Below are 12,181 nucleotides of genomic sequence, written 5' to 3'. Positions count from 1 at the left end.
AACCAATGTCGTGCAGTAGCATAGGACATATCAGCATTTTTGATAGCTCGCATGTGCTCAAGGATTCTCTTCTTTATCGGGAAGATGGTACTACCCACATAGAGCTTTGAACATGGGCACACAATTGCATATACACAGTGATCAGTGTTACAGTTCATGAATTTGCCTATACTCTCAGTTTTTCCCGTAGGGAGTAAATAGGACTTCACATTTTTACTGGTGACACAGGCTTTACATTTGCCACATTTATAGAACCCTTTTTGTTCTTTGAGCCAGTATCCCTTCTTCACAGGACCCTCAAAGTAACTCCTGACAAGCATGTCTTGAAGAGACCGTGCCTTTCTATAGGTAACCTGTGGTGAACTGTTGACCAGTTTACCAATAGTTTGATCACTTTTTACAATATGCCAATGTTTTTTAAGAATACCTCGTACACTGCCTGCTTCAACATTGTATGTTGTTATCATCCTCCCGTTACTAGACCCAGAATTAACAGGATGTTTACTAACCCTCTTGGTTAGAAGTGATGCTCTGTTCCTCGATTTCACTTTTTCTCTAGCTGTCATTAGTGTCTGGTCTGAGTAACCCCTGACTCTGAACCTTTGAATCATACTCTCCTGTGCCTTTTCAAAGTTATCCTCGGAGCTGCAGTTTCTTTTTGCCCTTAAAATTTCTCCATATGGGATGCTGTCTTTTAAGCTGTTTGGATGGTGGCTTCTGGCATGTAAAATGCTGTTCCCAGAAGTGGGTTTCCGGTAAAGGTCTGTTTCAATCACCCCTTCAACTACCCTGACTGTGACATCCAAAAAGTCCATCTCTAAGGGATCTACCTTACTCGTGAATTTAAGATTCACATCATTTTTATTGTTGTTAAGAAGGAATTAATTTAGGTCAGATCTTGTTCCATCCCAAATTAAAAAGATGTCATCTATGTACCTGGTGTAAAATACAATATGACGGGTGATATCGACATTGTCTTCAGACCATAGAATCTGTTCCTCCCCCCATCCCATCAACATACATGCAAAACTAGGAGCAAAACAACTCCCCATAGCAGTCCCAACTTCCTGTTTGTACCAGATGTTTTCAAACAGGAAGAAGTTGTTGGTAAGACAAAATTCCAGCATCTCCAAAAGCATTTCCGTTTGGTTAAGATAGAATATTGACCGGTCCCTCATATAGTGTCTACAAGCACTCAGACCATCACTGTGTTTAATGCACGTGTACAGAGAGACCACGTCAATCGTAACCATACAATAGCTGTCCTCCCATCTGATACCCTCAATCTTGGAGATGAAATCAGTGCTGTCTCTACAATATGAGGGAAGATTCAAAACATAAGGAAAAAGAAAAGTGTCCAGAAAAATAGAAGTATTTTCAAGGAGACTACCATTTGCCGATACTATGGGCCTTCCTGGTGGGTCATCCTTGTCCTTGTGGACCTTGGGTAGCATATAAAAACAGGGGGAGATCGGATGCTGTACATGCAGGAACCTGAACTCAGATTCAGCTAACAAATTCCTGCCTCTCCAATCCCTCAGCTTGTCATGGTAAGTAGAAATACTCATCATGTATTCCTCCCTGTTCGCCCTTCTGTAATTGCCTGACAGCTCTAGTTGTTTTCTGGCTTCCTGTCTGTACAGGTTGATATCCCACAAAACAACGTTGCCACCCTTGTCTGAGGGTTTGATTATGAGGCTGCGATCCCCATTAAGGGTTTTTAGAGCTTCCCTTTGCTGTGGTGTCAAATTGTGGGCATGCCTATTCTTGCTCTTCTCCCACAGGACAAGAAGATCCCTATTGACAATATCGTGGAAGGTTTCCAGGTTGTCATGGGGAGTGGTGGGGTTGAAAGTGGATTTGGGTCTATGGTTCGTGACACTTCTTCCTCCCAGTGTTAATCCCATCCTGTCCAAAATTTCCTCATCATCCAAACCACTCACATCTTCACCACACAACTCAAATGCACTCGCCAAGCTGTCAACATCCTGTATTTGTAAGACTTTTGACACCTGTGTGCTCCAAGTGGTATCATTACTTCTATGTTCTAAAGCACGTTTCTTCTTTAGTGCGAACATTTTCATCAGTTTCAACTTACGGACAAAAAGGAAAACATCAATCCTGGTTTGGCTGTAATCGAATTTGGCTGTAGGGCAGAAAGTCAAGCCCAACTCCAAGACCGATTTTTCAGCCTCAGTTAAAACGTGGGAGGAAATGTTAACAATAGTCAAGTTGGGCTCACCCATCATTGTTGCTGCTTGTTCTGTCGTTGCGTTTTCCCATGCGACATTGCTCCTCTTGTGCTGTTTCCCCCCACGCCTTGTTGCCTTCCTCTTGCGTTTCCTCCTCTTCCTCTTCCGTAAGTTCGATTTGGTGGTCTTGCCCTCAATGTCTGTGCTGACTGTAAAAAATCATACTCCGCCATAGGTTTAAAGGAAAGCAAACTTCTTCCGCTAGTATCCAGAATTTCTTCAAAATCTGAATAGTTTTCTGACCCAGATTCGGAGACCGTCACATTCCGTTGTTGCCCTGCCAGTTGTTTAAATTGTTTGATTGCCGCATCATATTTCTTCCCAAAAGTGAGAATACGCCCACTGGCATAGTCTTGTTTATCTCTTAGGAACTTGGTCTTTTTCTTCTGTTTGATCTCATTCTCGTACTTGTCAAGCCTCTTCTCCATCTGCTTGATGTCTCTGGCTATTTCCTCCTTGGCATCAAGTTTATCCAACTCGGCTTTCAATTTGGCAATGTCCGAAATCACTTGTTCTAGCTCCATGCCCGCATATTTTGACAGCAGGCCAAGCATATTCTTGCAGGTCCCTGCCATTAATTCAGACCAATCCTCAATCAGTTTGGGGTGGGGGTTTTGATATGTTGGGGTAATCATGATTCTGAGGCCCCTTGGCACCCTCCCCACTTCTATATAGTTGTTCAGCGACGTCACCTCCCACCACCTGTTAATTTCTTTTTTCAGAAGCTTCTCATATTGAAACAGGAGCTGTTTTACCGATTTATCTGGTGTAGTTGTCACTGTTTCATTGCTGTTCGCTGGTCCTGTGTTTGCCGGTTCATCCTCACAAAATGGGGATCGTGCTTCTTCCATTCTGCCTGCCCGGCGACTCACTGTTACTGTATTAGCGCTGGTGCTCGCGTTCATGCTTGTAGATTCAGCATTGGTGTTCACTTCACTTCCCGTGATGTTTTTCTGGGTAGTGTTTGCCGCAGCTGCCGCCGCCGCTTTTTGCGAGCCCCTCGTCATGATTTCACGATGTTTCCCGTTTCTCCTTGAAGGTACTAGTGCTTCTGGTATAATGACACAGTCTGGAACCCTGCCGCGCAGCTTCCTACGAGTGGCAGTGCGGTACCTCTGCCCAATTAATCACTTTGTAAACCTCCGGTGTCCTGCGCACAACCCGGGTCCACCGCTGGGACGACTTAGAATCTATCAGGTTTGTCTGTCCAAAACGTCTACCCCTGTCTGTCGTGAGATGGAGCTGAGATTGACAACATCGTTAAGGGTTATCTCATCACGGCCAAGTGGCCAATTCACAACAACGTAAAGGGTTATATATATATATGTGTGTGTGTGTGTATAAATTTGTTTTGGTGGGGTGTTGCCACTTATTTTAGTTTACCTCTGGTAAAGACATTTTCTAATTAACAAAAGACTAAGTTAATTCATCTGTGTCACGCAATTGTAAACTATTTAGTAATCTAAATATGTACTTTTGTTGCTGCTGAGTACTTCACTAACATGATGTTGTTTTATGGAAATTGACGAAATGCTGTTTATTGTACATTGTTAAGAAGATTATAGGAAACACTTTCCCCAATAAAAATGATTTCAAAGTGCTTTATTGGGATACTAGCAGCCCGTCCCGACCTTGTCCGGGAGCAACAGGCTTCCCAGACACCCGCCCGCCCCGACATTGTCCAGCAGCCCGGGCACCCGCCCGGCCCGTCCCCCGCCTACCCCGACCCCCGCCTGCATTCTCTTTTCTCCTGCAGCCCGGGCCCCCGCCCAGCCCTTCCCCCGCCTGCTTGACATGGGTCCCCCTACCTCAGCCGCTGCTCCTCCCGCCTGTCCGCTGCTCGCACCGGCCCTGGCCTGTCCGCTGCTCCTCACATCACCGCTCCTCCCCCGCGCCATGTCCGCCGCTCCCTTACCTCAGCCGCCGCTCCTTCAGCCTGTCCGCTACTCGCACCGCCGCTAGCCTGCCCGCTGCTCCTCACGTCACCGCTCCTCCCCCGCGCCATGTCCGCCGCTCCTCGTCGCGCTCCTGGACGCCGCTCCTCCCCGGGCTCCTGACGTGAGCACGCACGTCGCGGCCGGCGCTACTTCGGAGGGACTACTTTTTTTTTTACTGTAAATTTTTTAAATAACGTTTATTTTTTTTACATTTATATAGCCTATAACCATCTACACGCCCTGACGATTCCAACGGTGTATCAGGTGTGTGGATTGGTGCTGTAGTTCCCGAGTTTACCCGCCTCAGAGGCTGAAAGTTTTTCCTTTATTATAGTAGTATAGATGATTACTAGAAAGACCCTGTCAGTGGTGGGTAGTACCTCGCTTACAGGTATCTTCTTAGATCACAAGTTTGCACTGATAGCAGGCCCATAATGGAATTTGATCACAAGAACTAGTGACAGGAAATTATAACACCATTTCAGAGGGGGTACTCTTCCCCTAAGATCTTTTGTTGCTAAATGGAAAAAGCCCATGAATGCCAATTGCCCTTTTTGCCATACCCAGGAAGAGTCAATAACCCACGTACTCTTCGTGTGTCCAGCTTACAAAGGCCCCCGTTGTAGGTGGCTTAAGCCATTGTGTTCCAATCTTCGCACTAGGTCTTGAATGACAGCCATGTGCATCCTGACAACGAATACGCGTGCAGACATCGTTATAGCCATTGCGAAATTCTTGAGTTGGTCCTGGGCACTGAGGAGGAAAAAATTGGAGGCTGTTGGGGAATTAAACTTAGTGTCTGAGTGTTCTAATCTAAACTAGCCTTCCTCCAGAGATTATTTGTAGGAAAATACTATATCTGATTGACTTTATTTATCTTAACCATTATAGACTTGTTAGGATTTCGATAATGTTGGCATTAATTTTGTATGTAATGTATGTTTTTAGGGTGTTATCCCTTTCATCGACACTCTTATGTATGTATTGTGTCTTTTATGATTGTAAATCATCTAATAAAGACGAACTGATGATGATGATGATGAGAATGAGAAGATTATAATTACCTAAAGTCATACCTATTTTCCTTAAATGTGTTTTATCATAGAGCGTGCCAGATAATTTCAGTGACTGTCGACTAAAAAGAAAGACCTTAGTGAAAAAGGTGCAGGTGAGTCATTTACGTTAATCTCTTTTTAAACTGTTTAAAGTACCATGATTCTGAAGGCAGAGAAACTCACTGTTCCAGGAACTGGTTGCAGTTAGAATTCTGCTGCCACTGCTAGAATGTTTTTGGTGTGAGTGGGGCTATTGGGGAATAGCAGTATTTTGATTGGTATATAATAGGAGAAGGGGACTGAACATGTCCCACTAACACACCCTTGACTGGCACACAAGCTCCCTCAAAGGGAAAAACCCCTGTGCAATCTTTGTTTTCCCCTTAGAATAGTGCATTCTCAGCCAGTTTGCAGTAAAACACAGGATTTGCAACAAATGTGTGTAGAGTTGCCCCAGGGAACATTTTCTCCAATGGTTAGGGAGTGCTTAGACATCACCCACACCCGCTGACTTCTAAACATTGCAAACATACTCCACCTGTTCCTCAGAACACGTTATGGACCTGTGAAAGAACAAATCAGGACTGTACCTTTGGTTTTTGACTTGAGAGGAGACCTGAAGGACCTTTTCCCACTTGTACTCGGCCAAGAAGTGGGCTTCAAGAATCAATTGGCTGGCCATATGACTACAGGGACTTGAAAAGCTGCAAGAGACCTTATTCCTGTAGTGACCAGTTGCAACTAGAAGATAATTAAATTCTGCTATGGCTTCTGCTGGAGCAGTGCCGATCCCAAAGTGCTCTCCCTCATGTCCTAGGGAGCCTTAGTAGTGGGAGAAGGACTTATTCTGAAACCTCTGGAAAATGTGGACTTAAAAATGTTTTGGACTTACAGACCGCCGGATGATTGGAACCAACCACCCAAGCGAATCTGCTGGCAGATGCAAACTGGCTGGGCAAGATAATCAGATAGGTCCTGCTTGGAGCTTTTTACCACATCAAAATCCAGTTATGGGTGGTCCCCACTGCAAGCCTGTCTGATTTCGGTGTGACCTCCCCGAATGCAGCCAGCTACCTTGTTCCATTTAAAGAATAAGAGCTCCAAAAAAAGAGAGTAAGACAGAAGGTAGAAATCTTGACCAGGCGAAGGGGCAAAAAGATGACAATAGGATTTCAATCGTTGCTAAATTTTACTATTCTTGCACTTAGATTTGTCTCCCGAAACCAGCGGCTTTAGTGCGACCTCACTCAATGCCTATCTGACTTCAACAAGACTTTGTCTCATCTAGTTCTCTGCCTTACCCTGCTGGAGGATTTTGACTTTCATTTCAGATGCTAAGTCAAAAGGTAACATTTTTGACCTTGACAACCCTACTTGGTGTATCCGACCCTCGTTCTATTGTGGTTGGCTTGAAATTGAGCATAGTTACTGGCCATATGTGAATGTGGATTACTGATTGGTGCTTTACTTTCTCTTGCCATGGTTTGCCTTAAATCTTAAGAGTTCATATCTCAGTTTCCTTTATTGGATTTTTGTTGATTTGGTGCCATTTGGTTTATTTAATTTTACACAATTTGCATAAATTGGAGTGGCATTGTTATTCTGTTTTTGACTTTTTAACTACTTTTGTACTTTTAAATGCTTTTCATATTTTTTCTAAGTTGAGCCTGTGAAATCTGTGCTTAAGTTACAGGGGTTGTCGCTGAGATGTAAACTATTGAAAACTGTGTTGAACCTAAGAAGTTGCATAATTTTCAACGTGTGCTAGATTACCAGCCATCCCAATTATTAGTTCACTTTCTTACAATTCTAATCCATATCCTTCAATTAATAGACTTAGTTCCCCTGTTGAATACAACTTGATATGTGTGCACTAATTTGAGACAGAATTTTTGAAATCTTTCTCCTGAAGACTGGTCAAGAGCTTCTAGTCACCATTCAGAATTCTGATTGGTCCATACTGTACTCTTTCAACAGTAGATGTTTTAATGGTTGAAAGAAAATATTTATTTCCAATGTTGGAAATATCTAGGTAGAAGAGAGTAGAAGGTATATTAAATTAATAAGCTAATCAGATACTGGTGCCTTCCAAAATTGCAGAGATTTGGTAATGCCGGCTACTTCATGATGTGTTAATGCCACATTTAAAGTTCTTTCCTAATCACGTGAAAAATCAGACACTGGTATAGCTTGGAAAAAACATTTTTTCTTGTTTTTTAACTCTAATGTGACATTGAAGAAACGAAAAAATAATGAAAATGATTTCAAACTCTGTTTCCTATTAATCAGTTTTCTGTCAATTTGTATTAGGAATCATTGTCTTGTTGCTCATCAGTTTATGGTTATGCATTAGGCGTTTTCCATTTTAGTTAACACCGTCCCAATGCTTCTTGTGCACAATTAAGAAAGAATTTAGATTTTTTTTATTGAATTACATTTGTTATATACTTCAATTTCTCTTACTCGCTTGAAAGGTCAGTTTCTGATTCACACAATATTACATTTCGTGAGAAGAATAAAATGCTTGTTCGCTTATAAAAGTTTTCAGTGATTAATAAAACAATATTAATTTCACTTATTCTTCAATGGTAATATTCAATTAAAAAGGTCCTATACTTCTTTAAAAAGTGTTTAATTAATTGAGTTATTCCATAACAGGAATATGTTAAACTGAATATCCATTTTATATGACATATGCAGCAGCACTTAAGAATACAGGAACATACCCAGGATATAAAATGTGCCCATGTGCATGGATTTGCATGGATGTGGGTTGTAAATTTAAATTCAGAGTTGTATTTTCTAGTGGTCTGCTAACACAAAAGAGATCTTTTCAGGTAAAGGTTTTATGCAGAAAGGGGCAATGTGTGAGTCTTTGTCTTAATGTTTAACCCTATTTAAAAGGTTAATTCTCCAATAATCCTCTAGACCCTGATCCTTTATAAATGAGTCCAAACTACTCTAGTCAATTTTCCTCTGCTTTTGTAGATACAATTTCTGTCGAACATTTGATGTGTTGTACTATTAAATTCCCTATTATTGTCTCTATTAAATAATTTCCTTATAATCCTGTTAACATATGATAAGTTTCCTAATTAGGCAGGTACACATTTGGATGGAGTAGTTTGTTAGTATCCAGCTCAGGTAACAGTAGTAGTTATCTACTTTCAGGACCAGACTTTTCAATTTATAACATAGATTCTTATGAAAGCCAACGCTTACTGCTCTTTACGTTTTTTGAGAAGCAGCTTAGGCATACTATCCCAAAACAATCTCTACGTTGTTTATTTGCTACTTAATATAATGGGTATGTTTCTTGTAAGTAGGCATTGTAGATATACTCCCCTGTTAATGCCATGAGAACTTTTTTATGTGTAGTGAAATTGCATAGACCATTAATTTAAACTAGATGCTGGAACTTTATAACAGATTCCATTGAGCGAATATTGGGTCTATAAAAACACCCTAATGTAACACCAGTTTATCAGTCATTATGACCCCCTTACGTTTTATAATACTCTATAACGACTGATGTTTCTATCTAGACAATTTTTTAAATTGGAATAATCAAACTTGTTTGTTCACCTTCTCTATTATGCGGTCATTGCCGAACAATTGTTAGTAAAGCCAATAGTCGTGGCTTGCAGTTTCTTTTACAAGGCAGACCCATTATTATTGTCACTCCTTGTTAGAAATGCACTGTAATAGAATAGCAAGATATGCTCTAGTGTCCATGGCTTATCCTCAGCTTTAACAGTGGCAGCCACCAGCGAGGTCCTAACTCTGGCAAATGCTGTCATAGCACTGATGTCCCTTTAAAGCATGAAAAAATAAAACTTAATGGCTCGATGATCCGGTGTTTATGCTATTTTGAGAGTACAATGGAAAATCAGAGCTAGCCGAAATGCAGTTGTAATTCACATTTTAAATCCCCCTTTAATCAGGATAAAGTACACCGTGGATCTTTTTCCGAGACTTGGCTGGGTTTTCCGTGCAGATAGAGCAGGTCAGATGGGTCAACACCGGAAAAGGTGTCTTTCTTATTGGAGCCAGGCAGGTATGACCACAAAGGTTAGAGAACTATAGCCTGCTCTGCACAGGAAGGGGAAAATGAAGATATTTAAAGAGAGAGCACAGAGAGCTTTTTAGTGCTTCTTCCCTCTACGTGTCCATAGATCAACAGAAAAACCTACATTTTCTCTGTGTACTGCGGAAAAATGGAAATTATAGCGCCCTGAAAATATTTTTGGGAAAACAGTTGTTGCTATCAAAGTGTTTCAAATTCGTATTTTTAGGTGAAATTAGCACATCACATTTGCCACATTCCACCTTATTATTGCAATGTGTTTACTTCAGTGCATTGGGTGCTATATAATCTCAATCTCACCAACATTTTTCTCTATCATTTACTTATGTCGTACACTGCAATGAATGCCCTCCTCTGACATTGGTCTCAAAGGACCTATCAAGAAATGCTTCAGAAGTACAGTAATCTTCCCGTCCTGTGTCATTTTAGTCTCTCTTAGGTTTCCCGTCTCAGTGATTCACTTCATTAACATGTTTTCAACCTTTTGTGCTTGTGATAAGCGAATGCATCGTATTCAACCCAAATTGCATTCTTTTATTTCCGTGACTCATATATTTCTCTGTTTTCAGGGACTCCTTGCCCAGTGTGATACAGTAGAAGGAAATATTGGACAAGAAATGGACAAGCTACAATCCAAGAATATGGCCCTTTCCGAATAAGACTTTGGCTCCTGTAGTTTAGAAGATAATTGCTCTATGAGCAAGGGAAAACGCGTCTTTGCTCTTTGTTTTGGAGCATCATTCAGCTTTTTTTATCCTTTGTTTTGAACTGGTACCAGCTTTTTCATGCAACATGACTTGTTTCACACCCCACATCTATTTTATCAAAAGTGATACAAAATTGAGGTTTTCAAAACCACTGGCAGTGGACGAACACGCGCCTGAATTAGTCCCACTCCGGCTGCCAGGCATTGCTGCAAACAGTAGGTGCGTTTTTCCAGCCTTACTCTGCCACCCGATTTGTCACTTGCTTGAAATGTGAGTCCTTTGCAAGTCAGCAGATGAATTGTGACGGACATGAGCTAGCTTCAACAACCTATGTTACTGGTTGGCGGGCATCGGTGTGTATGAATAATTAAAGGCTGACTGTGACAGCAAAAAGACTTCTGCCATGAGCAGAGATAGTCTGGAGTTTGGGTGTTGCAACGCTGCTAAAATGTATGAAATTGGCATAGTTTGTGATATTATTTGCCTTCATGAGCAGTTTTTCTTTGACAGAATTGTATTTTCAAGTTGCTTAGGTCTTGGTGTATTTTCAGTGGCGTCTATATTTGCACTGTTTGCCTAAGAATAGATGAACACCAACCAAATGTACCCCATTAGTGACTTCCACCTTCTGATGTACCACAAGATTCCTGTTCGTTAACAAAACATACTGAAAAGCTACCTTAGGACTGGAATATGACGTATTTGTACATAGGTGCGTGTGGTATAGCTCTTGTGGCTGTTAGGGAAGCGTGCGTGTGCATTGTAGGACGTCCTGATCAGAGCATTTCTGAGGATAGCAAATGTAAGCATGAGAGCAGACAAGATTAAAGGACATATTTTTAAATGCAGTGTAAGAGTTAATTTTTTTGCCTTTTCATAAGAGGTGATATTGAGAAGCTGGTATGGTGTGCCACCAATTTAGCGCTATGCCAACTTTCTACTAAGACTGTGAAATTTGCACATTTTGAATTGTACATAATGTGACTATTTTGCAAAATGCCACCAATATCACGTTATGGGGTTGATTACGAGTACGGGGGTCCCAAGACCTCCATACAGTAGGTGACGATCTTACCGCTGCCTCCTCGGTGGTCCGAACACTAGCATGGCGGTCCGATTAACATGAGACGACCGCCACCGCCAGGATCTTGGATCCCAAGGCTGTGGAGAAAGTGGCGGGTCATGGAGGCAATTCCGGTTTTGGCACCTCCATGCTGATTACGGCCTGCCATTCTGCCAACCTTTTCATGGCAGGGACCCTACCAAGAAAATGTCAGTGGAAAGGCAGGGAAGGGGCCCCAAACAGGGGCTCCAGGGTGATTTTGCCCATTGGGGACTGTGCATGAGGGCACATGTTGTCCCCCCCACTGTTTGCACTCTTTGCGCATGCACTGTGTGTCATGCACAACATGATGTGCATGACACAGTGCACAGTGCACGACATAGTGCACTCCTGTACAGGTGGCGCTGCATTGTGGTGGCATGTGATTCTGGCTCTTTCTATGAGCCGAAGCATGCAGCTGCTGTTGCACCAAAGCTGCTTCACTGCAGGCTCTGTGGTAAGTTTGTAATGTGGTGGTCGAGATGCCGCCTGCTTGGCAGCATTCTCCCGACCGCCACAAAGGTGGTCCAGCGGTCAGACTGCCAAACTCTTAGTCGGGGCCTATGTGTAATTCCGCACCCTTGTGTGCTTCCAGAAATGGCTTGAGTAGAAAATGTGTTGTGGGACATGTTTTCTGTTTGAGCCTGTCCCCCTGTCTTGTATTTCACGTAATTTTTAAATGTGAGGTGATTCACATGAGGTACTGCTGAGAGAATTCCTTGAAATTTCCACAGAAGTTCACTCAAACTATTTCGCAGTTTCTTATCAGTGGAAAGCATATTTCTGTTATTGTGTTTGTTAGTTTAAATGTATTTATTTTCTGTTCTTAGTGTATGCAAAGTCTGCATCAGTTTTGACCTTATCACAATTCAAAGCCTAGATTTATCAGTTTATGATTAGTAAATGTAGGAGTTAATCTGGGCCTGGTTCACAAATGTAAATTAACTTAGGAGTCACTTATACTTTTGTCTTTTAACAAAGCAAAAACAAAACAGTAGTAAGTCCAGCACCACACGGCTATCCTCTGGGCTCATAGAAAAT

At 42.0% G+C, this 12,181-nt stretch overlaps 1 protein-coding gene across 1 annotated transcript in view; it reads left to right on the top strand.

The window, feature by feature from the left end:
• Positions 1-10,882, top strand: part of BAG1 (BAG cochaperone 1) — a 290,695-nt gene extending 279,813 nt beyond the window's left edge. The window contains exons 6-7 of the mRNA XM_086965420.1: positions 5,295-5,357; positions 9,901-10,882. Coding sequence (XP_086821546.1) covers positions 5,295-5,357; positions 9,901-9,990 — 153 coding nt within the window. The 3' untranslated portion in view covers positions 9,991-10,882. The remainder of the gene's footprint in view (positions 1-5,294; positions 5,358-9,900) is intronic.
• Positions 10,883-12,181: the final 1,299 nt, after the last annotated feature.

The sequence above is a fragment of the Lissotriton vulgaris genome, chromosome 4_1 (genome assembly GCF_964263255.1).
Source record: "Lissotriton vulgaris chromosome 4_1, aLisVul1.2, whole genome shotgun sequence".
NCBI classification, from domain to species: Eukaryota; Metazoa; Chordata; class Amphibia; order Caudata; family Salamandridae; genus Lissotriton; species Lissotriton vulgaris.
Note: the sequence above shows the minus strand (reverse complement) of the source record. Positions and strands in the feature narration are given on the sequence as shown.